General features: G+C 33.8%; 1 protein-coding gene across 1 annotated transcript in view; it reads left to right on the top strand.

Moving 5' to 3' along the window:
* The window catches only part of ZFC3H1 (zinc finger C3H1-type containing), a 53,555-nt gene extending 26,340 nt beyond the window's left edge, over nt 1-27,215 (top strand). Inside the window, exons 10-35 of the mRNA XM_007082250.3 lie at nt 108-245; nt 1,091-1,212; nt 1,805-1,954; nt 4,679-4,853; nt 5,107-5,238; nt 5,601-6,143; nt 6,229-6,338; nt 7,378-7,509; nt 7,614-7,735; nt 8,703-8,804; nt 9,080-9,199; nt 10,363-10,546; nt 12,123-12,309; nt 13,776-13,964; nt 14,609-14,846; nt 17,149-17,254; nt 17,343-17,541; nt 18,297-18,391; nt 22,021-22,131; nt 22,414-22,518; nt 22,653-22,818; nt 23,899-23,999; nt 25,622-25,723; nt 26,365-26,404; nt 26,646-26,708; nt 26,838-27,215. Coding sequence (XP_007082312.1) covers nt 108-245; nt 1,091-1,212; nt 1,805-1,954; nt 4,679-4,853; nt 5,107-5,238; nt 5,601-6,143; nt 6,229-6,338; nt 7,378-7,509; nt 7,614-7,735; nt 8,703-8,804; nt 9,080-9,199; nt 10,363-10,546; nt 12,123-12,309; nt 13,776-13,964; nt 14,609-14,846; nt 17,149-17,254; nt 17,343-17,541; nt 18,297-18,391; nt 22,021-22,131; nt 22,414-22,518; nt 22,653-22,818; nt 23,899-23,999; nt 25,622-25,723; nt 26,365-26,404; nt 26,646-26,708; nt 26,838-26,975 — 3,870 coding nt within the window. The 3' untranslated portion in view covers nt 26,976-27,215. The remainder of the gene's footprint in view (nt 1-107; nt 246-1,090; nt 1,213-1,804; nt 1,955-4,678; nt 4,854-5,106; nt 5,239-5,600; nt 6,144-6,228; nt 6,339-7,377; nt 7,510-7,613; nt 7,736-8,702; nt 8,805-9,079; nt 9,200-10,362; nt 10,547-12,122; nt 12,310-13,775; nt 13,965-14,608; nt 14,847-17,148; nt 17,255-17,342; nt 17,542-18,296; nt 18,392-22,020; nt 22,132-22,413; nt 22,519-22,652; nt 22,819-23,898; nt 24,000-25,621; nt 25,724-26,364; nt 26,405-26,645; nt 26,709-26,837) is intronic.
* The last annotated feature ends 715 nt before the right edge of the window (nt 27,216-27,930 follow it).

Genomic DNA, 27,930 nt, shown 5'->3' with positions numbered 1-27,930 from the left:
AAAGAGGTGAAGTGACTTGTCCAAGGTTACCTATCTAATTGTGGTAGGGCCCAGAAAAGAATAGATAACTTCTGTCATCAAGAGTAACAGATATATTGTCTTTGCAGCTTCCAAAGCATAAATCAGTGGTTGTAACACTGAATGATTCAGATGACAGTGAATCTGATGGAGAGGCTTCCAAGGCAACAAATAGTGTTTTTGGTGGATTGGAGTCCATGATTAAGGAAGCAAGGCGAACTGCTGAAGTAAGTGCAATAATGAAAGATGAAAAGATGATTTATTGATCACTGTTAAAGTTTTTTTCCCTGAAAATTAGACCTTAGAGGTGTAAGTTTTTAATATATTGAGTTGTGGGGATATTTTAAGTACTGTGTTATTTAGGACTTTATGTAATGAAGCATGTATAAATTTAATTAGACTTAACTATTAAAGTCCACTTTATTTTTATTCAAATTGGCTAGTACCTTTTTCAAAATAGTTAAATTGAGTAGATAATTGTCCTCTGTACCAAGGAAATGTATTGCTTTGGAATTGTATCATATTACCAGAAAATAGTTTTTATGATCTCAGTACAACTTAAAAAAAAATTTTTTTTTAGTGTTTATTTATTTGAAAGAGAGACAGAGAGAGACAGAGCATGAGTGGGGGAGGAGCAGAAAGAGAGGGAGACATAGGATCCAAAGCCGGCTTCTGGCTCTGAGCTGTCAGCCCAGAGCACAATGTGGGGCTTGAACTTCCGAACCACGAGATCATGACCTGAGCTGAAGTCAGACACTTAACTAACTGACTGTGCCACCCAGATGCCCCAGTACAACTTTTACCCCTATTCTTACTGTGCATATGTTGGTTACATATGATTTAGTTCAATTATTTTAAAACTGTAGGTCTTAGTGGATTGTACAGTTAAGTTGTGGTTAACAGGCTGTGTTGTTTTAAGAAAAGAAATATAAAGTAATGATGAAGATACTCTGTTATTTCTAAATAGCTAAATAAATGTGCACTGGGTTGCAATATAAATATAAAACTTAGCTAAAGCTTAGCATGGGATTATTGAAAGCTGTTGATCTGGTTGACTTCAACTGTTTTCTAGCAAGCTTCAAAACCGAAAGTACCTCCAAAATCTGAAAAAGAAAATGATCCCTTGAGAACACCTGAAGCTTTGCCTGAAGAAAAGAAGATTGAATATAGATTGTTAAAGGAAGAGATTGCCAAGTAAGTAGCATTTTATGTAATTAGCTTTAAAGATACGTGCTCTTTTAATACTTAACTTAGTCTTTATATACCGTATTCGTATTAGGCAATGAGTGATGCTGATTTTTATCCAAGCTGCAGAGTATCCAAGCTGCAGAGTTAATATCTTTATAATTCACAGGAGGGGGAGCCAGATGATCGATCACTTATAGGCTTGAATACAGTGGTGCACTGAGATAAAAACAGCTTAGAAAAGGATTAAAGCTGCTATAAAGGAGAACTACACTTTTTTATACTTTAAATATATAATTTTATTTGTCAATTATACCTTAGTAAAGTTGAAAAAATAGTAGAATCAGTAGTAGATTCCTGTTGTAGTTTTAGTAATTGATGGGAGGATGTTACATTAGTCTCAGGCGTATAACATTGTGATTTGACATTTCTCTACCTAGGCTATTGTATATTGTCAACTTTGAATGCCAGCTTGGTTATTATTAGTCAATATGATTAATATTTTTACTTTATTTTATGAAATAGAACACATCTTTATCAAAGATAAGTAATTTTAGTTTATTTTTTGGTGTAATTCGTCTACTTCTATTGATTATTTTAGTCGAGAGAAGCAGCGTTTAATTAAATCAGATCATCTGAAGACAAGTTCATCATCCCCAGCAAACTCTGATGTAGAAATTGATGGGATTGGCAGAATAGCAATGGTTACTAAGCAGGTTACAGATGCAGAAGCGAAACTTAAAAAACATAGGTGAGCCTCTTTATCTGATTAAGTACTGGCATATATTTAAATGTTCCTATATTTGAATGATATATTTTTACAGTTAATGTTAATAATAACTATATTGTATAATTACAGATTCTTTTATACTTGGCAAAACCATAGAAAGCTATCATTTTGTTGAATAATACATTTACATAAAGTAATAGTATTAATGTTTAAATAAAAATATCAAGATTTCAGAGGAGATTTTTTTCCTGTTAGATATATACATGGCTTATTCATTGCTAAAAACATTTGTGAAACTCCTTGTTTTGGAATTTTCCTTAAAACTTTGACATCTTTTTGAAATAACTTCATTAGAACCATATTGTTGAAGATGGGCTCAGTTGGAAATAATCATTACCAAGTCTGTTCAGTAAGACACATAGTCAAATATGGTGTTACTATAAATGTGTGTGAATATTAAGTTACAATCCTAAACTTACGTGTTTTGTGAAATTACTATGTTCGAGTAGTGTTGCAAAATTTTGAAAATGTGTTGCAAAATTTTGAAAATGTGTAACTTCATAAGATGGACATGAGTCATAGAATTCATTTTAATTCATTAGCATATTTGGGGAAGTTATTTTATTGAGGTATAATTGACATATAATATTATATTAGTTTCAGGTGTATATCATGAAATGATCACCACATTAAGTTAACATCTGTCCCCATATATAGTTGCAGATTTTTGTAATAGTCTTTGATGAGGACCATTAGCGTGTATTTGATAGAAGTATTATGGCTATATATCTTTTTTGCTCCATATACCTTGAAATCATTAGTTGATGAAGAGCAAAATGGCTTTAGTTAACATCAACACTTGTGAGTTTTGTTCTGCTAGTCCTCCTGTAGGTTTACACATGTCAGGGGAGGTTCTGTGCAAAGATGGTTAGACTTCCCCTATTCTGTTTTTAATAACTGACTGACTAACCGATTCTTAAACTTCAAAGATTAATAGTAAAAAATGATTACAGGGATGGATTAATTCTTAATGTTAAAAATCATTAATGGTGTATAAATAATGGTTTTTGAAACAAGCTTCAGAAGTTAATCCACTCATAGTTAATTAGTGAAGGGGAAAAGGTAGAATTTACAACCACCTTGGTACTTTTTATTTTTTTTAATCATAAAAAAGAATGTAATTTGGAGTGTTTTGACAAGGCACCACACACAAATCCCTCAAGGAGAGGTATTAAGGCGATAGGGACTATGTAAATTTTTATAAGTAAACAAAAGTATGTTCTGTTCCTTATTTCTTTTATTATTTATTTTAAAGTTTATTTCGTGAGAGAGAGAGAGAGAGTGTGCGCATACATGAGAGCACACATGGGGAAGGGGCAGGGAGAGAGAATCCCAAGCAGGCTCCATGCTGTCAGGCTGTCAGCGCAGAACCAGATGCGGGGCTCAATGTCAGGACCATGAGCTCACGACCTAAGCTGAAACCAAGAGTTGACGCTTAACTGACTGAGCCACCCAGCTGCCCCTGTTCTTTATTTTTGAATAAGACATTGGAGATTAAGTATTTTGAATATTTGTCTTTGTGCTAACTACCATATTTTAATTACAATTAAAATATGCCATTATTTTGTTCACTAAGAAAGAAAACCTGCTGCTAGCCAAACTATGATATATAATAATGTTAAGACACACCCTGATATTAGAGATATGAAAAGTATTCTTCATAAATGAAATGCTGCGGTGACTGTAAATCTCCAAAATTATCAATGAGAAATGGTATTGTGTATGTTTTAAAAAAGATTAAAATAAATTTCATTTAGATTCTATTTGTTAACTTCGATAAAAAGTGAAAAGGTTTTAATATTTATTTATTTAAAGTTTATTAGAGAGAGAGCAGGGGAGGGACAGAGAGGGAGAGAGAATCTCTAGTAGGCTTCACACTGTCAGCATGGAGTCTGATGTGGGGCTTGATCCCATGAACCATGAGATCATCACCGAGCTGAAATCAAGAGTTGGATGCTTAGCCAACTGAGCTACCTAGGTGCCCCAGAAAGTGAAAAGGTTTTAAAAAATTCTTTTATTTCTACTCCCCATTCTATCACATAGTCTCTGACTCTGTGATTCATTTTAGATGACAATTGTTGTGACTGTTGAAATATATCTCCTGGGCAAGGTCTTTCATTTTTTTAATTTTATGGTCTACCATAATATTCAGTAGTTGAGAAAATTAAAATCTGTATTTATTTGTTTGTTTATTAATTTGTTTTGTTTTTATTCACAGTTCCAATCTTTATATCTGTATATTGTTTAAAAATTTAGACTTCCTGTCCCCTTGCTTGCCTAGCTTTAAATAAAATAGATAAGAGATTTGTAAGTGTGCTTGATTATATTTATTAGATGTTTATTTGTGTATCTATTAAGAGCATTATAAATGAAGCCAAACATAGCAATTTTCTGTCTTAAGTTCTCATTTTTCAGGAATCCTATAGGGTCAGATTCAGTCACATCTACTAGTAATAGTTTTTCAGCTGTAATTCACCTTAGTCAAACTTAGTGATATTGACCTGTAGTTGCTTTCATTAAATGTAATCGTGTTTATTTGAATATGTGTGTGAATATGAAAACATTAATCCTTTTAAATTTTCATCTGTATTGATATATTTTTTAAAATGAGCTACTGCTTTGGAAATTTTTTATTCTGATGGTATTCATCCACTAGTTGAGAAAAAAATTTTATTTTCCAATTAGGATTCTCTTGATGAAAGATGAGTCTGTTTTAAAGAATCTAGTACAACAAGAAGCTAAGAAGAAAGAATCTGTTCGAAATGCTGAAACAAAGATTACAAAACTTACAGAACAGCTTCAGGCAACAGAGAAAATTCTCAGTGTCAACAGAATGTTTTTGAAGAAGCTTCAGGAACAAGTAATGTTCTTTTTTTAAATGAAGATATTGTAGTCTCACATTCCTACTCATTTTTATGGGCTAAGTTTTTTTATAAAACAAAACCATAAACCAAAGCCATCAAAATGTGTAACCGATATATTATCTTCCATTGAGACATAATTTTGGAATATTTTTATTTTCAGTTGAATATTCTAAAACTGCTGTATTTAAGGAGAAGGTATGTCCTCTCAAGATTTACATTTACATTTTCAGAATTATCCTATATTTTCAGATTCACAAAGTTCAACAACGTGTTACAATTAAGAAAGCTTTGACTCTAAAGTACGGAGAGGAGCTTGCTCGGGCAAAGGCAGTGGCTAGTAAAGAAATAGGAAAACGTAAACTGGAACAAGATCGCCTTGGAGTAAGTTTGTAGGAATATTTTATTTTTGGAAAGGAGAAAGTTTTATGATACTTTTAAGGGTAAGAGATATATAAAATAACACGTTTTTTCCTGCATATTCTGAAAGATTAAAGCTTTGTTTTTAAATGACATCCATATTTTTGGAAACTTAATTTTTTAGTTGTTTTATTTCATCTTTTTGTTTTATTTTTCATAGATTATTGATTAACTGGCATAACTGTTGGGGACTTCTATAAAACTGTTTTATTCTCATCAGTGATTTAGTTTTATATTGTTGGCATTGTATTGTAGGGATAACACCAACCAAAAATTGTTTATGAAATCATAGTGATGTAAAATATGTATACTATGTTTCCCCCCAGCCAAACAAAATGATGAGACTGGACAATTCTCCAATATCAAGTCCAAGAAAGCATTCAGCAGAACTAATTGCTATGGAAAAAAGACGATTACAAAAACTAGAATATGAGTATGCCCTGAAAATTCAGAAACTAAAAGAAGCCCGGGCCCTTAAAGCAAAGGAACAACAAAATATTGCTCCAGTTGTGGAGGAGGAACCTGAATTTTCTTTACCCCAACCATCACTTCATGATCTGACTCAAGATAAATTAAGTCTGGACACTGAGGAAAATGATGTTGATGATGAGATTTTGTCTGGTTCAAACAGAGAACGAAGAAGATCATTCTTAGAGTCTAATTCTTTTACTAAACCTAACCTTAAGCACACTGACACACCTAACAAAGAATGCATAAACAAACCTGCTAAGAATACGGTAGAAAAACCAGAACTTTTTCTAGGGTTAAAAATTGGTGAATTGCAAAAATTATATTCAAAAGCTGACAGCTTAAAACAACTGATTTTAAAAACCACCACAGGCATTGCAGAAAAGGCCTTGCATGGTCAGGTAACTGAACATTTCATATTCCGTATAAAATCTGGGATTCACCCTAGGCTTATTTACTTTATGTAATTATTGTTTTCTTTTGTAGGAGATTTCTGTGGATGTGGATTTTGTGACAACACAGAGTAAAACAACAGAAGTGAAGCCATGTCCTTTTAGACCCTATCATAGTCCTCTTCTAGTTTTTAAGTCGTACAGGTATAAAAGAAAGATTCAGTAAACTTGAATTTCAGGACTGTTCCTTGATCTTAATGATAGTATAACCTTGGATGTTTAGCAGTAATGAAAAAATAATTGCGTTTTGGTGACTGAAAAATGAACTTGTCCTTTTAGGGAAAATAAAATTGTCTTGTCAGATGTGAACCATATTAGGAAGTAAAGTTTAGCTCATAGTGGGTTTATTCTTACCAAATCCTTATTTCTGGCTATTGGGGAATTGTGGAGAATTCTGGATTACTGTCTATTAGGGATTTTAGGAAAAATAACTGGAATCGAATGAGAATTTAAAAAAATGTTTTAATGTTTATTTTGGGAGAGAGAGCATGAATGAGCGAGCAGGAGAGGGGCAGAGCGGGAGAAGAGAATCCCAAGCAGGTTACCTGTGTCAGCACACAGCCCAACGCAAGGCTCGATCTCATGAACTATGAGATCATGACCTGAGCTGAAATCAAGAACCTGACGCTTAACTAAGTCTCCCAGGCGCCACAAGAATTTTTTAATTTTAAAAAGAATTTTATCATTACTCTAAGGAATGCATTGGCTAGTGTTTATAAAATTGATTTAGACATTCTTAGGTGATTAGCTTTGTGGATGTCTTTTTTAAAGCCTTCTGGACTTTGTGAGACTAAATGGGTAGGATTTAATTATAAAATCGTAAAGCACCTATTGGGTAGTACAGACACTAGTTATAACCCTAGTTATTTTGTTGGCTGCACAAGAAATGCCAATTGTACAAGAAATGCCCATATTATATACTGTTTTATTATATGATAAGACACTAGGTTTAAATACAAGGATTTTTGTTGTTGTTTTCTATTTCAGATCTTTTGTGTTTTAGGTATAAAAGTAGTTGTCTCTGTCAGTTGATACTCTGGTTTTTTCGAGTTCATTTTGGTATTAAGTTACTAGATAGTAAGCTCAAAGCATAGAAATTTTAATGGAGAAAAATAAAAATTTCTTAATTTTATAGGGATTGTTTGTGGAGTATAATGTGCCTGTCTACCTTTCTCCTCCTTAGATTTAGTCCATACTATCGAACCAAGGAAAAACTTCCCTTGAGCTCAGTATCATACAGTAATATGATTGAACCCGATCAGTGTTTCTGCCGTTTTGATTTAACAGGAACATGTAATGATGATGATTGTCAGTGGTGAGTAGTTTTTATTTGTGAATATTTTATAATTTAAAAGGGTCTTGATTATTTAGTTTTGATATGTACATAATTCTCTTTTCTGTGTTGTTATTTTATTTTAGGCAGCATACACAAGACTATACGCTTAGCCGAAAACAGCTATTCCAGGACATTCTGTCATATAATCTGTCTTTGATTGGTTGTTCAGAGACAAGCACTGATGAAGAAATTGCTGCTGCAGCAGGTACTTAAAGACCTCTTGTTGTGAAAACTTGAATTTAGGCAATTAAAAATTGTATGTTTACTTATTGGCATCTTTAAGTAGTTGTAATAATTCAGTACATTCATCTGTGGCATTTTATCCAGATTTGCTTTTATATAGTAGTCACTAGCCACATGTTGCTATTCAAATATAAGTTAATTAAAATTTCTTCCTTAGTTGCACTAGCCACATTTCAAGTGCTTCATAGTTGCTTTTGATCTCAGCCGTAAGTGCTTACCAATAGGATCGTGTAGATACAAGACATTTCCATTGTTGTGGAAAGTTCTTTGGGAAGAACTCATCTAAATAAATAGTTCAGTTTATTTAGAAGAATATATTAACATACTCGTTTAGCAGTTTTATTAATGATTTTAAAAGACTCCTATTTTTATTATTCTAAAAAATAGAGAAGGGATGGAAATTAAGATGAATGTGGTTTCATATTTTACAAAGAAATAAAAAGGACTTTATACACTCTGATACTATAGAAAGTGTAGATTACTGTCACACATTGTGAGTAAATACTGTTAAGATTTTCTCCAGATTTATTGCCAAATTTTAAACCTTAAAGTACAAGTTTTCTGGAAATAAAGGAATTGGTGTTTATTAAATTTAGTATTAATCACAACCCAGAGTGATTGTAAAGTCACTGAATCTGTGTGATCATTCTCAATTTGGCACTTTAATTTTTACTTACTTGTTTAGTTTGTTTCAGGAAATACTTTTTTTTCTTTTTAAGTCCAAATTGGGTGCATGATGTGGTAGGATTTGCCATAGTAATTAAGGTAGTGGAGTCCTTGCCCTCTGGGAGGCATATATGTTTTTGACTAATAACGTATACTTTCTTTTAATTTTTAAATTACTCTTCACTTTATACTCTTTAATTAGCCTTGTCTCTGTAATCCATGGTTTTATGCTTTTTATGAAGACAGCATTCTTCTAATTTCAGAAAAATACGTTGAAAAACTTTTTGGAGTAAATAAAGATCGAATGTCCATGGACCAGATGGCTGTGCTCCTTGTTAGCAATATCAATGAAAGTAAAGGCCATAGTGAGTATCTCTCTCTCTGTCTCACACACACATACCCACAAAAGGACCTTAGAGTTTCTGTATGATAGCAAATTTTTTGGCATTATGTTCTAAAAAAATACACATATATTTATATATATATATAAAACATGCTTATAGAGTAGAATAAATGTTTCTTCCTATAGGGCAGAAAATATATATATGTGTGTGTCATTTCTGACTAACAGAATAAATTTAGCTTTTTTTGAGTATTGTGTGGATAGCCTTAAAAACTGTAAGAAATCTGTCTACTTTAGCACCTCCATTTACAACCTACAAAGATAAAAGAAAATGGAAGCCAAAATTTTGGAGAAAACCTATTTCAGAGAATAGCTTCAGTAGTGATGAGGAACAGTCTACAGGACCAATTAAGTATGGTAAGAAGTAATTTAAGATCCTGAATCATTAAATTGTGGTGTTCATCTTTGTCTAACGCTTTACTAATTTTTTGGTGTAGCTACAAGCTTATTAGTTTTTTGTTTTTTGTTTTTTTCTATTTTTTTAAAACAGTGATACCATTTGGCCTTTAATGCATGTAGTTCTTCATTGTGTAGGATTGCCCCTTGTATTCATGACCCCTGCCCAGTAAATACAGGGATCACTCTTTAGTAAATGTGATGGTTTCAACATACTTGAGCAAGGGAGAGGCGAGCAGTGCTGCTCCCACTTGAGAACTACTGCCTGGGTGTCCTTGAGGGTAAGGGTAGTATTTTTTTTGTGTTTGAGTCTGCTTGTTGACATGCAGTAGGCTTCCAGAACGAATAAACGAACAAACAAGGTAAATATGAATGAGTAGTGTATTGTCAAGTATATCTTATGTTATCTTAACTCTGCTTTATTTACTAGTTTTTTTAAAGTTTGTAATTTGGGGCGCCTGGGTGGCTCAGTCAGTTGAGCATCTGACCTCAGCTCAGGTCATGATCTCACAGTTTGTGGGTTCGAGCCCCGCATCAGGCTCTGTGCTGACAGCTTGCTCAGAGCCTGCAGCCTGCTTCAGATTCTGTGTCTCCTTCTCCTCTCTCTGCCCCTCCTATGTTCATGTTCTGTCTCTCTCTTTCTCTCAAAAATAAATAAAAGTCAAAAAAATAAATAAAAATAAAGTTTGCATAATTTGTTTACTATATGTGGATTAGCAGATATCTAATGGATATATGCTTTCATGTGCTTATTTATGTTAATACTTTTTTCTAAATGTAGTGGGATAATTTTATCTTCATAAATTATAACTTTTTTTTTTCTTTTCTAATTTAGTAAATGTGAATTATCAGGTGATGCCACTTACCCTTCAAGTAGGGAGACCATACTTCTGGTTTGTCCAGCAGAATCCTAGTTTATACCTGTTACTCTGATATAGTTTTTAATAACATCCCTTTCACTTTTAGAAGGGTCCTAGTATATGACCATTCTATCTTAAAGCTATGAGCTACTGCATATATTTCGAATATTTAGATTTTTAGATTATTTTAAAGTTGAGGCCAATTGTTTTCTCTTCGTCTGTGGATAAAAGAAAGTGTGAAGCTAATGATACTTTTCTTTCCAGCCTTCCAGCCAGAGAACCGAATAAATGTTCCAGCTTTGGATACAGTTGTCACTCCAGATGATGTCAGATACTTTACAAATGAGACTGATGACATTGCTAATTTAGAAGCAAGTGTGCTTGAAAATCCATCTCATGTACAGCTTTGGCTCAAGCTTGCATACAAGTATTTGAATCAGAATGAGGGGTAGGTCCACTTCTGATCTTTGTGTCAACTGTTGCACATTTATATTTTTATGTTTGAAGTGTATTTTATCTGTGGTAATCACGTTTACATCATGGAATCAATGAGGTCTTTGTTTATTGACAAAACCAGAAGCACTGTATTGTTTAAAAGCTGTTAGAAAAAGTTTAAGGTTAGATCTTGAGTTGTGTGTGTGGCTCAGTGTGTGGGTAATAAATTAGCCACAGTTTTTAACTCCAGTAGGCTCTTATTTCAAAGCAGGATTAGTTAAAACAGTATATTCTGAGTGGTGCAAGGATTATTGTTTTGGTTTTTTTTTTTTTTTTTAAAGTTAGGCACGTAGTGATAGTCTCTTAAAATTATGGTAAAATCACAATGGAACAAATTAAGTTTTATGTTAGTTTTTAATTTAGGGGTTTAAAGCTTGTCTAGGAACATCTAAATTCTGATGAATTGGCTTTTTTTCTGTGGGTGGTGTTACATGTATTCAAATAAGGTAAATAGTAATTTTTCTCATAAACCTGTTGCATTTTCTAACTCCAACTTTTTGATACTATTAACAGGAGTAATCTTTTATTATCAGGAATAGTCTTTTATTACTATACTTGAAAATTTATAATTCAGTTTTTGAAAGCTATTTTGAATGTCAGAAAACTTGGTATAAAAGCTTTGTTAGTAAGGCAGCACTGCGGGATGCTAATGTATCACACATACCTGAATATGGTGCTTGTTTAACTTACCTTGTGTGTCATTTCCATGTTACTGGGGTAAGTTACAGTGTTTTCTTTTCTGACTCATTTACTGAGTGAAGGCCAAAAGAACTGTACATTATTTTATGAATAGGATCATGAGACAGTTATCTTCTTGAAGAGATAGCAAGCCCTTGACCGTTGAAAAGAACTGTTACATTGAAAGCTTTGATATTTTGTGTTGGCAGTAGTTGGCCTTGAGGGGGAATTGTTTAACTTTTCCCATTCCCAGACCAGAGTAACTCATAAAAGGTATTGCTAAATATAGACATAAAGTACATTTGAAGTTGATAATCTAAGGGTTTTATAACAGTGGGTTTTTTGTTTGTTTGGTTTTTGGTTTTTTTTTTGGTAAATGCTCATTGAACATCCACTTAAAAAGGAATTGTTAGGTCTGTGGGAAATCAGGACCTTTTTTTTTTGACTGATGTGATTTAAAATCCTAATCTACCTCCCTTTGTCATAGGTCTTTCTAGCTTCTTGGTAGGTTCCAATAGAAAATGGAACTTTAGGGGCACCTGGGTGGCTCCGTTGGTTAAGCATCCGACTTCAGGTCAAGTCATGATCTCATAGTTTGTGGGTTTGAGCCCCGTATTGGGCTCTGTGCTGACAGTGTGGAGTTTGGAGCCTGCTTCGGATTCTGTGTCTTTCTTTCTCTCTGCCCCTCCCCTGCTCGTGCTGTCTCACTCTCTCTCAAAAATAAATAGACATTAAAAAAAAATTTTTTTTTTAAATGAAACTTTAAAGTTGACTCATTAGATCAGCCTGATTTAAGAGTATCTTGAAGTATTTTTTAAAAAAGATGTTCCTGGTTTTTTTCTTTTATGTAGGCTATGTTCAGAGTCCTTGGATTCTGCTTTAAATGTTCTGGCTCGAGCTTTGGAAAACAACAAAGACAATCCAGAAATTTGGTGCCATTACCTCAGATTGTTCTCAAAAAGAGGAACCAAGGAAGAAGTGCAGGAAATGTGTGAAACAGCTGTTGAATATGCTCCTGACTATCAAAGTTTTTGGACTGTGAGTAGAATAGATAGCATAGTGTATGTGTATGTTATTATAATTCTTTGGATCATCTTAAATATTGATGCATAGCTTAATAAAGTCATATGCTTTATCTGCAGGTAGATATAATGACTTTTCAGTGTCCTGTAACTTCAAAACCACTCATGGGTCAGGACTAAATTTAAAATAAGAAGAAAATATGTAGTGAAGGGGTAAATTTTCTTGTTAACCTTATTGGTAAGGAAAAAACATAAACGGTTTAAAACATTTTACACTTACCTATTCATTGGCAGTTTTGGTTTGGGCAACGTGAATTTTTTTGTAAAGCACCTGAAAAAATATTTTTTTAATTTACTGTGTTCATGTAACATTTTTATGAATGTCAGAAAACATTTTGGTCTTTTTATTATCTATCCTCATTACTTAAGGAAATAATCTTAATCTGTAAATTCATACTAATACTGAACTTTACCATGATACAGAGATTTGGTGAAAAAATGAGTCCTTTATTCTCTGAGACAATGGGATGTTTCCTACCCATGCTTAAACTTAAAATTATAATTAATCCACTTGTAGAATGAATATTTATTAATATCTGAACTTTTATCAGCTGAACTCAGCAACCATAAGTTTTAGCTAAACTTTTAGATAAATGTATTAACTGTCAGATCTGTCATTTATTTGCTAACTGAAATTCAGAACAGAGAGATTTGGATATAACATGCTATCCCTTAATGAATGAACTTGCCATTCTCTCTCCTAACTCAGGTACCAAATAGGTTTGGACAGTGAAAGATGCTTGATTTTTGACCTGGAGCCTTGTGCCAAAGTTAATGCTATTGATTGCCATAAGATTTTATAGGGTGTGAAGTTTTTCCTTAAAGTTGTTTGGTCTTTAAGGGGTCTTTTAATTTCTTAGGGCTTTTTAATTATTTTGCTACATATATCTAATATGAATGCTGTTCTCAGAATTTGTGTACAATATTTATGTACAAAATTTGTGCTCAAACCTGAGCAATGTAAATAGTACTTGACCAGCAACCTGAAATTTCGTAAATTTGTCATGGTCTTGCTGCCATTACTTTGTTGATTCAAGGAAGGGAAAGATGAATTTGCTTCAGTGGTAATTCTAAGAGTACATCTGTATGATTTTAGTTTTCATTTGGTTCTACTTTCTAACTTGTAGAATGGGAAATCTAGGATATGGTACTGGAAGATGGTTTTGTTTTTGTTTTTGTTTTTTTTAAGTAAGCTCTTTGCCTAACATGGGGCTTGAACTCAAAACCCCGAGATCACCCGTTGCCTGCTGTACTGACTGAGCCAGACAGGTGCCCCAGGAAGATGGGTTTACACGTATTTATAATGATCCTTTTTGCAGAAATTGAAGATTTAATATGACATTTAATGAACTGTGGAAAATCTGTAGCTTTACAGTTTATTTTTATGAAGCAGGATTAATTATATGAAACCCCTTTGGGCAGTTTCTGCACCTAGAAAGCACCTTTGAAGAAAAGGATTATGTATGTGAAAGAATGGTGGAGTTTCTGATGGGAGCAGCCAAGCGGGAAGCATCAGATATTCTGTCCTTTCAGCTCTTAGAGGCTCTCTTGTTTAGAGTTCAGCTGCACATATTTACTGGAAGGTGCCAGAGTGCACTTGCAGTTTTACAGGTAAACGTTTATCATAGCATTTAATTACATTTTATAGAGAATTTTTTAAAGGTCTGAAACATTACAGATTAGCTGTTTAATAAGCACACAGGCTTTAGATTTGAATCCTTGTTTTGCCACTTATTATCAGTAAGTTGTGTAGAGTTGGGTCAGTTTATGACTGTTTCCTCATTTGCTTAGTGGGGATAATGCCTTTTTAAGATTATTTATGAGGTTTAAATGAAGACGTATGTTAAGTACCCACCAGAATAAACTTCAGTATTCAGACAATAAGGAAAAAAAATTAGTCCATAGTGAAAATCTCCTGTATGGGTATGGTGGGTCTTTTTGTTTGTTGTTTTACTGTTTTTGTCTTACTAGATTTTGAATGTCGAGACACTAAAAATGTACAGATAAATTGAATTTTTTTCAGTAATTAGCTTATAAATCTTAGCAGAGGAAAAATTATATTAATCTGTATTGACATTTCTAAAGAGTTTTTTCATTAAAAAAAAATTGGCAGCTGTCAAATTTTGACTTAGATATTTAAGAACCACTCCAAAGAAATACGACCCTTGTATTCTTCTTTGCCCTTACATTTGAATCTTACTAAGAATAGGAGTCATTATTTCTAAAAACACAGGCTGTTTTTTCATTTTACCTAGAATGCACTGAAATCAGCTAATGGTGGAATAGTAGCTGAATACCTTAAAACAAGTGATCGATGCTTGGCATGGCTGGCCTACATACATCTTATTGAATTCAACGTTCTCCCTTCAAAATTTTACGATCCATCTAATGCCAATCCTTCAAGAATTGTTAACACAGAATCATTTGTAATGCCATGGCAAACAGTTCAAGATGTAAAGACTAATCCTGACATGTTGCTAGCAGTTTTCGAAGGTAAGTGCAAATGTTTATAAGTTATTTAGAACATCAACTTACCCCTTATTATGATTCTTCATAATTAATTGGAACAAATTTGTATCTACATATTTCAAGCTGTAGTTTAACACTTTAGTAGTATATCAATGCTTAAAAGATTAAGGGTTGAGTCACATAAGATGGACATTTGGCATCTATGAAAGCCAGGAACTATATTACCTTAAATATTTTTTTTGATTGTGGCTAAATATGTAGATAAAACATATTATGTAGATTTAATGAGTTGATTGAATAAGAGAACCAGGTAATTTTTTTAAAACAATCCATCAAGGTGATAGTTAAAAGGTTATATCATCTCTTTTCAAGTAACTAATGTTTTCTTCATTAGTCAGTGAGTTTGAGTACTACCATATGCTAAATGGTATATCAGCTATGGACAACAGTTAAGGACAAAGCTTATTCCCTTCTAATAGGAAGTATGTAGCCTAGTCACAAGATAAAATTTATCCATTTGATACAGTTATTAAATGTATGAGACCATGTAACTGTATTGGTATATAGTCTAAATTCTGTGCTTCAGAAGAGACAGAGATTTGTGATGTATAGAATTATATTGTGCAGGTCATAACCCCAAAGGAGAGAGCTTATTGTAGGTTGGCATGATGAAAGAAGTCTTTGCAGAAGAATTAAGACTTGGAACTGGACTGTGAAGCTGATTCTGTTGTGACATAGTTGGCTTCCTCAAAGATGGGACCCTGGTCTTATTTGTTCTGTATTTCCCAAGGACCTATAATGTCTGCAGCATACTAAGTGCTTAGTAAATATTTAGTGAATAAACCAAAGAAAAGGAAGGAAAAGCAGGACATTCCTGTTAAGGGAGCTAAGTTAATAAAAAGCAACAAGTAGATAGAAATTGGTGCAGTGGATTTGAAGGGAGATTAGAAGAAGGGAGAGTTCTTATCAAAGCAAGAGTTTTATGCTAGAGAACAGTAGAAATTAAGTTCGGTAAGTGGAATGATATCAGATTTTCATGAACTTTGTAAGTGGTAGACTTGATGACAGTCAAGGTTCTTGAAGAAAGGAAGAATGTGCTGAAGAGGAATGATATGAAAGGTAGGAAAACCAGAAGTTGATGGCCATAAGTGAAGCACAAAAAACAGAACCTGGGAAAGAGGGAATGTTTATTGGAGACATTTGAAGTTCTCACATGCAGATGTGAGGGAAATAGAGAAGAAATAGTCAAAGATGATTTCAGGGTTTTGAGGCTGGGGGAAAAAGTGTATTAATAGAAAACAAGTAAATTTGGGAAGACTGATTTTGGTAGTAGGAGTAGTATTTGTGAATGGTAATTGGCCATTCAAGTGGAAATACTTACTGGCAGAAGGAAATAAGGAAGTGGACCTTAAGTGGATGATTATGGATAGAAAAATGATTTGAAAGTTATTAATGTAGGAGCTACTATATTATAAAGTGCTTCACAGTTTTTAATGTGCTCTTGCGGTAAATTTTTTAGTAGTTGAAGCTATGAAATATTTTCTCTGAGAAAATGGAAACTTAAGACTATAGCAACAGGGGTGAAGGAGAAGAGTCAATGAATGAGACCAAGAGGACATGTAAATAAACTCTTGATAGCATAGGGAAGAAAAAAATTGAGAAGAAGAGGAAGAACATTATCAATTGAGAATGAAGCAAGTGTAGTATTGGCCTTTAGGTTTGTTTAGATGATTTTTGTAAGTGAACGTCAGAAGTGCAGTTTCAGAATGACACTCTATCTGGGAAATCATACTACCACTGAGCAAAGGAGGAAATGGTAACAGCTGTGCAAAGTAAAACAGTGAACCATTCTCTAAGACCCAGCAGGATCAAGTAAAGGACTCTTTACAAGGGAAACGTGTTTTGAAGGAATAAGGAAAGGATCTAGTTTAGGGGAAGACAATTAAATGGCTGTATAACAGAGAGCAAGGCCTCTTGAATTGGGTCAAAGAAAAACCAAAAGATAATTCATTCTATGATTTTTTTTTTTTTTTTTTGAGACCAGTTTTAAGAAATTTAGGTAAATGCAGAGACACTTAAGTGAAACCTTTGATACGTGTGAGAGCTCATATTGAATGGTTTTATTCTTACCAAGAATGTGAGGGTAAGAGGTTGAGTTTTAGGGAGTTTGGAGATACCTAAAAATACCTCTGGAGTAAAGATGAATAAGATTATGGGCAAGCAAAAGGGTAGGCCACCATGTTGTATTAATCTCCCAGAATTTAAATAACATAGTCAGATAATTCATTTTATGTTTGATTTCTGTTATTGTGATGTTTTTGGATAGATGCTGTGAAAGCTTGCACAGATGAGAGCCATACTGTTGAGGAAAGAGTAGAAGTCTGTGTTCCACTTTACACAAACATGATTGCTCTGCACCAGCTTCTAGAGAGGTAAAACTTAATCGACAAGCAGTTAACTGTGCGTTAAAAGTTGATTTTTTTTTCTCATGTGTTTAGACATGTTTTTTTGTTATTAAAGGTATGAGGCTGCAGTGGAGCTTTGTAAATGTTTATTGGAAACGTGTCCCATGAACTGCCAATTGTTGGAAGCCCTTGTTGCTTTATATTTGCAAACAAATCAGCACGACAAAGCCAGAGCAGTGTGGCTTACTGCATTTGAAAAAAATCCTCAGAATGCAGAGATTTTTTATCATATGTGCAAATTCTTCATCCTACAGGTAAAAAAAAAAAGCCTCAAAATTCTTAAATATGTTTTTGTGTTTCACATTTTCTTATTCATCCTTTAATATGTTTCAGGCATCAGCCTCTCCAAGGAGCTTTTCCTGGTCCTTTTTCCCTTTGCAGACTGTGTTATATGTTCCTTCTGTCTTTGCTATAAATATTCTGTGGATAGTTCTGCCATTGCCCTTATTATAGTGCTTTGTAATTTTGTTGATAGCTGCTTTATATACTCTACTCTTTGAGGGCAAGAATCATGTCTTAACCAGATTTAGAGCCTCCAACACACCTCACACAGTGCTAAACATGTAATAGAAGCTTATTAGACAATTGGTGGGTATGGTATATCGGGTGTTAAGCTGTTTAATGGTTAGTTGACTTTAATTGGAGATCAAAATGTAGAAGTTCTCTCTACCTCCACCTATTCAAGAAACTTAATCTGATCAGTGTTTTTTTTTTTTTAAGGGCTTTTTCCTCCCTTGAAAAGAATTTTTTAAATGTTTATATGTTAATTTTTGAGAGGCAAAGGCAGGGTGGGGGGTGGGCTGTGCAGAGAGAAAAGGAGACAGAGAATCCCAAGCAGGCTCCATGCCAACTTGGGGCTCGAACTCAAAAATCATGAGATCATGACCTGAGCCTAAATCAGGAGTCAGACGCGTGACCAACTGAGCCACCCCGGTGCCCTCCTCCTTTGAATGATATAATTAAACACTGTAAGTCTAATGTATATCCTTCCTCTCTTTTTAAAAAATAGAATCAAGGAGATAATCTTCTTCCATCTTTGAGGAAATTTATTGCATCCTTCTTTAAACCTGGGTTTGAGAAATATAGTAACTTGGATCTGTTTCGGTAAGTTTGTAGAACTCTTGACTTATAGAAGAAAGAGAGTATAGTTTAGTGGAAAAACTACATTTTTTTGTGTGGGTTGATTATATTTTAGACTGATGTAAAAAAATACTTGAACATTCTTATAGAACTATTATGAGGGCAGTAGAACTTAATAAAAATGGAGAAAAGAGGTAATACGCATTCCTTGGAGTAGAGACACTAACAAAGGAAGGCTTATATTAACATCATGGTGACTCATCCTGCTTTTAATTTATTATTGTTCATTTTAGTACTAATACTATAGCAGTGAATTATCGGAGACAATCTCAGTGATTTCTGAAAAAATGAATTTTAATTTATTTGGTGAGCTCAAGTAGATGTAAATAATATGCCTTTTACTTTTTCTTAAAATCTAAAGAGAATTGCTCTAGCCTCTGAAATATTGAGTGGGAAGCTTTCAGGCAATCTTTTTCAACCACTTTCTCAGTAATTTCCAGAGAGCTCTATATTTACTGCCTTTGCTTGCTTAGTTGTGAATTCTTACTCTAACAATAATAGGAGGCCACAGCCAATCCTGAGGAATTACTTCTGGGTGGACTTCTCTTCCCTTCCTCCCCATCCCTACAGGGGTCAGCAAAGTTGTTGTTTTTTTTATAAATATTTATTTTGAGAGAGAGGGAGTGAGAGAGAGCACGCACAGATGGGGGAGGGGCAGAGAGAGATGGAGAGAGAGAATCCCAGGCAGGCTCCACACTCAGCTCGGAGCCCTCAGCGTAGAGCCCAATACAGGGCTTGACCCACAACCTTGAGATCATGACCTGAGCCTTTGACCCAAGAGTTGTATGCTCAGGTGTTCCACCAAACTTTTTTCTTTTCTTTTCTTTCTTTCTTCTTCTTTTTTTTTAAATGTTTATTTTGGAGAGAGAGAGAGAGAGACAGAGCTTGAGCAGAGGAGGGGCAGAGAGAGAGGGAGACACAGAATCCGAAGCAGGCTCCAGTCTCTGAGCTGTCAGCACAGAGCCTGATACGGGGCTTGAACTCATGAACCACAAGATCATGACCTGAGCCAAAGTCAGATGCTTAACTGATTGAGCCACCCACCTGCCTCGCAAACTTTTTTTCATAAGGGCTAGATAGTAAATAGGCTTGCAAGCTGTGTGGTCTATCACTTCTTGTTACCTATGCTGTTTAGGAAGAAAGTAGCTATAGACAATATATAAATGAATGAGCTAAATGAATGAGCATGGCTGTATGCTAATAAAACTTTATTTACAAAAATAAGTTTGCTGATCCCAAATCAAACAGCATCAAAAAGAAAATATTTTATCATAACATACTCTATCATTTTATGTTAGGAAGAACTGAGAGAAGGAAGACCTAAATTGAATATCTCCTAAAAATTTTTGTTGTAGAAAATAGTGCAGATAAAGTTTTGGTTTTAAATATGTAAGTCAAAAGCTTGCAAATATTTTTCTTTTCTTAGGTGCTTCCCCTGCTTATCCCACAGTGTAGCAGTGTTATATGAAAACATTTTCTAAAAGTAACCCACATTTTGTTAATTCAGTGGTCCATCTACCTTAGAATATCAGTTTTACTTGAGATTTGGCAAAAGTTGGGGTCACTATTCTTTTCCTAGACTTGAGTCTTTATGTCTATCCTCTTATGGTAACCAGTTTATTGACATAGTGACTTTAGTACTGTTTCTGAAATTCTTTCTGCTCTATTACATCTAGATTAATATCTTACAGTTAATTACGAAAGAATAATTTAAAATACAAAATAATGGAGAATAAGTAAACTATCTGTAAGAAACTTAGAGATTGTTCAGCTTCCTCATGCTGACTTCGTCTCTGTCAAGTTAGATTGCTTTAATGTCTCAAACTTAGGCACAGGACAGATCTAAAGCTGAACATTTTACAGACTTGCTCGTTCTGATCTTCCCTTGGGCATGGAGGTAATTGGTTTAGCTTAAAAGAAGATGCTGCCAGTTTCTGCTGTGGTAACTAATCAAAGATCTTCAGATCTTCTTGATGTCAGCTTAATGAAGGAGACTGAATAACTGTCAATAAAAATTTGGAAAGGGGCTGCCTCCTAATAATCTTCTATTGTTTACTAAGTCACCTTGCCTTATGAAATGTTTCATGGGAATAGTCATAATTCATAATACACCAAGAGTTACAAGGAAAAGGTATCTTGTGCTTAGTTTAGACAATACTGAAGACCTTATTTACACAGTGTGCATTTTTTGTTCATTTAGGAAATCTTTTTTGAGTCAGTTATTAGGAGAATGGCAGTAGGTGAGATAGTTGTTAGCATTGTCATACTTCTTATTGATGTTGATAAAAAAATTTTTTAATTTATAAATAGAGTCAAGATTTATTTAATACGGTAAGTCGATGCTCTTAATAGGTTCAAAATATTTTTTTTTTATTTCATGAGTAGAAATTGTGAAACAGAATACTAAGAATTTTGTATGTGTTGTAATATTTACATGGAGTTGGGTTCTATCATTTCCCTTTCTATGTAACTTTTAATAAAAAGAACTAGATAAGGTAATTTTCATGTGTTTCAAATCAATTTGGAGATTAGTAGATAGCCACAGAAGTTAACCAGGGGATTTTATTCAGTGTACTGAAGTTAGCTTAGGGATGGAGTCTTAAATAGATTAGATCTCCTCTTACCTCAGTTTTCAGTTGACAAAACTAGTATCCTTAGAAGTCAAGTGATTAAATGACAGTAATACAGCTAGTTAAGGCCAAGTCATCAGCAGGATAATAACCTGACTCCTAAATGTCCTGTTTTTTTTCTCTTGCTTATGGTTCCTCCTGCCCTCTGCCTCCATACAGTTTCTCTAATCCATTAAAACTGAGTTCCTTGCAATAATTTTTTTTTCTTGAAATACTTTTTAAATCCAAGATTAGTTACACTAGATTGTCATTGTTGAGATTAATGTATTTCCTTTAAAAACATTGTCCCTACAGATGTTGGTAAATGTACACAAAAATTCAGATATATTGGGGAGAGACCTAAATTAGTGAGAGTCAAATAGATTTCTTTACTGATTGACTTCATAGAATCTTTAATATGCTATTAAACACTCTATTGTGGCTTTTTATAAGAGTGTACTATAATTTTCAGTATTTCCCAGTTTTACTTGATTATGGACCTCTTCTGACAAGTACCTTATGGACCGATATGTTACCGAATACACTTTGATATATCTAAAAGGCTATGTGTGTATATGTGAGGAAGAGATTATTTTCAGATATCAACTTTTATAACTCTTAAATAATTTTTTTTTTTTTAAATGCATAGATTTTGTGGAGAAATTTTAGATACATAGTAATCTCATTTGTTCTCTGTTTTTGATTAGATGATTATGGTGGTTTATTTAATTTGGGGCTGGGGCATAGAATGAATTCATTTTTGAAGAGTTACTCATGTAGGTATAAAATAATAGACTGTGTGATGCTAGAGATGGGACCAAAGCAGTATGGTATACATGTGAAAATAAAGTATACTTCAAGGACACTTAAGTTGAAACAGAGGTCTCTTTTGTTTTGTTTTGTTTCTGTTTTTCTTAAGTGTTAGTAATCCATGTGTGCATAGGCATAATTTCCAACAGTGTTTTTTTGTTTGTTTTTTTCCAGGTATCTTTTAAATATCCCAGGACCACTTGACATTCCAGCCCGTTTATGTAAAGGGACTTTTGATGATGAGTTGTTTAACCACCAGGTTCCTTATTTGTGGCTGATTTACTGGTGAGACATTATCTAACATGGAGAGAAATGTTGCATATTAGGCTTGCATTTGTTATTTATTACCAAATTACCTTGTGTTAAAGTTAACTTGATGCTAAAGTCATTGAAGCAAAATTGAAGGGACATACTTTATACATTATTAAAGGTTTATACATTATTAAAGAAGAAACATCAAAAGAAGAATTCCATTCTATATCTGTGATGCTTAAATATATATTGTCATTCCTTTACTAATCGAAGTGAGCTGTAGACATACATTGTTTTCCTTCATTTTTAAAACAGCCTTTGTCATCCTCTTCAATCAAGTATTAAAGAGACAGTGGAGGCATATGAGGCAGCATTAGGGGTGGCCATGAGATCTGATATAGTGCAGAAGATTTGGATGGAGTAAGTTTAGTTCCTCTTAATAAGAATGGGATTTGGAATAAGGGGATATGGTGGGGGGAAAGGGGTGATCAGTTTTCTGAGTGAGAGACTCGCTGCCTTAATTATTCTAAATTATAATATTTTTCTTTTGGCAGTTATCTTGTCTTTGCCAATAATAGAGCTGCTGGATCCAGAAACAAAGTCCAAGAATTCAAATTTTTTACTGATTTAGTGAATAGATGTTTGGTTACAGTCCCTGCCCGATACCCCATTCCTTTTAGCAGTGCTGATTACTGGTCCAACTATGAATTTCATAATAGGGTAAGAACTTAAAACTTTTTTCTTTAGATACTTGTACAAAAGAAGGGGACTTGGAAAAATGACAGTAAAACTCCTGTTTTTTATCAAGAGAGCTTTGTAGGACCACTTTCCTAGCATTTAATGTTATTCTTGACCGTGTTTCCTGCTTATCTCTTAAATCTAGGAACAGAGCCCTTTAAGGTTCAGTTAAGATAAATGTGTATTTTGATTCTTATATTTAAGAAAAATTAACATTGAAGCAAAATTGAAGAAATGTTAAGGTTTAATACATATTAAAGAAGAAAGATCAAAAAATGTAATTATAATAATATCTAATGTTTTGCTTGATTAGTTGGAAATTCACTGAATGAAAAATTCCATAATGTACAGTGGAGCTACTTTTTTTTGGTTAATACTGTGTTAAGTGAATATAGCTATACATAGGGCATAAGAAAACTGAAATTAGATGTTGTTTAGAATTTTAATAGTAGAATAGAACTAACGATCTATTTATAAGGTTATTTCCTTATAAGAAAGGAAGCAAAGGTTTGTTTTAGTTTCTTTTCAGAGACCCCTTTTATTCAGTACAGTGTAGGCTAAAATTTCCTATTAAAGCTCCATGTAGACTAAAACATATATGTATTCTATTTTTTGGTGGGATGGTTTGTTGCTAATCGGGATAACCAATTATTATGCTTTGTACTTCTATGCCATTCTTTATCCCAGGATCTCAAACCACTTTGTGGACATTAAGTCATTTACACACGGGCATTCCATGAGCAAGATGTGGCAGGTATTATTAGTCCTATGACTTGCCCAGCTATACAGCAAGTAAAGGTAGACTCAGGAATGAAAACCCGGACTCCTGGCTTCTTGTCAGTGTTCTCAGTCCATGGCTATCATCACTAGATCATATTTCCTAATTCATATTTGGAAAGTCACTAATATAATTAATGGTAGGAACTGTAACTCACAGCATCATACATTATTATAATTTATACATTCATGTCTTAAAGACCATTTTGGTTTTCTCATTAAAACATTTAAGTAATTGGATTTCACATTTTGTTGCATTTATTTTCCCCCCATCAACCTTTCCAGGTTATTTTCTTTTATTTGAGCTGTGTTCCAAAGACTCAGCATTCCAAAACCTTGGAACGGTTTTGCTCAATTATGCCAACTAATTCTGGACTTGCACTGAGGTAAGAAAAAATAAAATTCTTTTCAATCTCAGCTCAATATGATATAGCTCTTCATATAAAATTATTCTTGAAAACGTGACTAAAAGTAGTCTGTCCTTTACTATTTTCTCGTTGATATATACTACTTTAATTTCAGAGTTAAGCAATATACAGCTTCATATAAAAGTCAGTATAAAAATCTGATAACTTCAGAAAACTGCAGGTTTTAAGGGGCATATAATTCAAGTAAAGTTCATTTATGTCCCTAAGCACATACCATCTGTCCTTAGCACGTGCATAATAAGCAATAATCATGTTTTACATAGCAAAGAAATATTACTTAAGAGGTTTGTAAAGTGTTATTACAAAGATAGCAGCCAACTGTATATATTTTGGTTATTATGACTTGTTTTCGTATATGTCAGTTGCTCTGAAGTATTAACATGCATCAGAATCTCCTGGGATGTTTGTGTAAAATACAGATCCCTGGGGGTGCCTGGCTGGCTCAGTTGGTAGAGTCTGTGACTCTTGATCTCAGGGTCATGAGCTCAAGCCCCACATTGGGTGTGGAGCATTCTTAAAAATACAGATTCCTGAGCTTAAGCCCTCAAATCACATTTGAGAAACACTTATGTACGGATTTCATATATTGAACTGGAGATTTCTGAGCATCTCTTTGTAGTTTCTCTATTCCAACAGAGTAAACTTATTTTCACTGTCAAGAATTGTGCTTTTTAATTCAAAATGGTACCCTACATGCTAATGCCTTGGCTTGTACTTGTGCAGTCATTCCCACTGCATTGTATTGTGTCTTATGTTTCTAAGTTTGTTTTGTGGATCATAAGGTACCTAAATTTATCAAATATTTCCTTATGTGTTAAAATATTTACATTCCACTTAGCCCGTGTGTGGGAAAATGGTATGAGGTTGAAAAAAATTTGAAGGTCTGAGGGTGCAACAAAAGTAGTGTTTCATAATAAAAATTCTTAGTAAACATTCTAGTCTTTGGAAGCTAATACAGAAATTTCTATTATAAGGCATCACCTTTGGTAAAACATTTGAAAAATATAAAATGTAGTATTTTGACTAGTTTCTGTTATGATAGAATTATAGGCATTATAGGAAAGGTAGTTTAATTGTTGGTTTTGTTGGTAAAGCTCCACTTCTGTATTTTGATAGTTACTTCCTTGTGATCATTCTTGTCTTTTTTTTTTTTTTTCAGAATAGAGAACTTAATAATTAGTCACTGTACTTACATTTTAGCCCAAGAAACATTCATATTTACGTCTACTCTGTTTAATAAAGAAAGAAAAATACAAGGAAATTGCATTAATATATCTAGTCATTATTATAAAAATTTTGGGGGAGGGGGTGCTTGGAGGGAGTGCTTTAGTTTAGGAGTACATGGACCTTATTCTACTTTATTGAACATGGCATGGGTCTTGACTGGGTATCTTGCTAGCTTGCTTATTCCTGTCCCGGGGTGATTTTTGTAAGAGGTATTCTAGAATCACGTGCTGAATAGCCTTGAGGGAATTTAACTGATCAAAAATTGTACCTCATCAAACATTCTGCTCATAGAGCACATTGGGGGTTCCCTACACTTACAGTGCCTTGTTCATTTTCCTGAATGTACTTTGCAGGCTACTTCAACATGAATGGGAAGAAAGCAATGTTCAGATTCTGAAACTTCAAGCCAAGATGTTTACATATAATATTCCAACATGCCTGGCCACCTGGAAAATGTAATGCAGCAATCATGTACATGTTTTTATAGCTATTGCTTTTATTTGTAAGGTTTGCTCCAGACAGGTAAATCTGAAATGACATCTATGTTTTTTTTTCCTGGACAGATCTCTACTCTAATTTAGATTTGTTTTTGTCACTTGCTGAGGTTTTCTACCAAGAGTAAGGGAGTGCTCGTTAACAATTGCTTTTAAAAGCAAAAATGGGTAGAATTTGAATTTTTTTTTGCGGCAGAACATTTAGGTAACAGTAGTGTTATCAAACAAATCTGTTATACACATTTTAAGACCATCTTTTTTTAAATGTGTGGGTTTCCCTCCCCCCTTTTATAGTCTGATGTCTTTTTTTTTTTTAAGCTATTAAGAGTGCCAGGTGTTTTTACTAGTAATTATGAGTATTTTTCATGAACGTTATTTATGTTCAAAACACTGGTCTGCTTAATTCTTGTAAAGTTGATAAAAATTGTTGAATTTTTCTTTTCACTATAGGTTACCCTCCTTGGAAGTTTAGCCTGTTACTTTCAGGAAGTTTTGTACTCAGATTCCCACAGTCAGTATTCTGCCAGTGGTAGTATCTCATTTCGTTCAAAGATATATAAATTTTTCTTTTCCCTTTTCTATATTCCTTTGTTTTTTCTTAGAGCCATTGCTGCTGAGATTGTTCTAAAGGGACAAAGAGAGGTAAGCTATGATTATCAGATGGGTCACTTTGTTTTTAAGCTGTTCTGCCCCTTTTGTTGACTTCTCAGTTTAAAAGGATTAATGCATAGATGTTACCATCCTAAGAACTCTAAATGTTTGGAAACTTGAAAACCCAGTGTAACTGTTTTGTATTTCGTGAGGTCCCAGTCAAATAATTAGGGTTATAAAGGTGTTTTTCATCATGTTTCCTGATGGAATTGTGTGTATATCTATCTTATAGGTCCACCGTTTATATCAGAGAGCCTTACAGAAGTTACCTCTTTGTGCATCACTGTGGAAAGATGTAATGCTTTTTACCTTTTATTTCATCTTGAAGTTTTCCTATAAATTTTCTGCATGTGCCATATCCATTGATGTGGTGATGCTCAAAATCTAGCTAAGTCTTACTTCTGTGCTTCCCTGTCTTTTACAGCAACTCTTGTTTGAAGCATCAGAAGGAGGTAAAACTGATAACCTGAGAAAACTAGTTTCCAAGTGCCAAGAGATTGGAGTCAGCCTAAATGAGCTCTTAAATTTAAACAGTTACAAAACAGAAAGCAAGAATCACTGAACACTGGGTGCAGTCAGTTCTAAGTCCTTATAATAATTGCCAAAATTATTTGAATGATCCTTCAAGATTAGGCTGATCCCTGGCTAAGGTCTGCGTAAGGCAGACAAGCATTTTACTGATCATATCAAGTCCCCTACAATATCCTATCCTCAAAACCGGAAGCAATGAACATGACCCTCTTCGGTTGGATAAATGAACTTCCTGTTTGGCCTACTTCTAGGCCCTGCCAGATTCTCATAACATCATGTACGTAAGTATAGTTCCTCAAAGTGACTGACATTTATTTTAATTTTGCTTTGTTTTGTTTTTATTTTTTACTTTCCCCCTTTTCTTTACGTTGTGCTATTCCTGATTCACTTGACACACTCTGATGCCTGAGAGATTCTTGTTGGGATTTAATTTCCAGGGCTGTGTTTACAGTAAAAACCAGGCAGTCCCTTTTAGTTCTTCTTCTTTTAAACCTTTGAGATTCTTCATTTCAGGATTTAAAACTTAAGCAGTCCATCTTAAGGAAAGTGTAACTGCCATGGCCACAAGTCTGCTAGTTGCACTTGAATGCTCTAACAGGGTTGTTTATTGCCCTTTCTACGTTCTGGACTCCTTGCCGAGACTGTTTAACTTGAAGATTAAAGAAACTATTGCAAATGCCAGTGCATCAGAACCTAAGAGTGGTCAAATATTATGTGCAATTTTTTTGTAAAGAAATTTTAATTTATAATAAAGTTTAACAGTTTAAAGAACAGTTAATATTTGAACTGCTTTGTATTGAAATACTACTTTGTAGTATTAAAATTGTTTATAAACAAAATATTTTTTAATATAAGTTAACTTTTTAAAAAACGTTGCTGTCTTTATTCACTTTTCACACACACATGGTGGGAAAGGGTTCCAATATGAGATACGGATTTTCACTGTAATTATATCCTAGCCTGCTTTCCCATAAACATTCCAGTGA

This window comes from Panthera tigris, chromosome B4 (assembly GCF_018350195.1).
Source record: "Panthera tigris isolate Pti1 chromosome B4, P.tigris_Pti1_mat1.1, whole genome shotgun sequence".
Classification (NCBI taxonomy): domain Eukaryota; kingdom Metazoa; phylum Chordata; class Mammalia; order Carnivora; family Felidae; genus Panthera; species Panthera tigris.
Note: the sequence above shows the minus strand (reverse complement) of the source record. Positions and strands in the feature narration are given on the sequence as shown.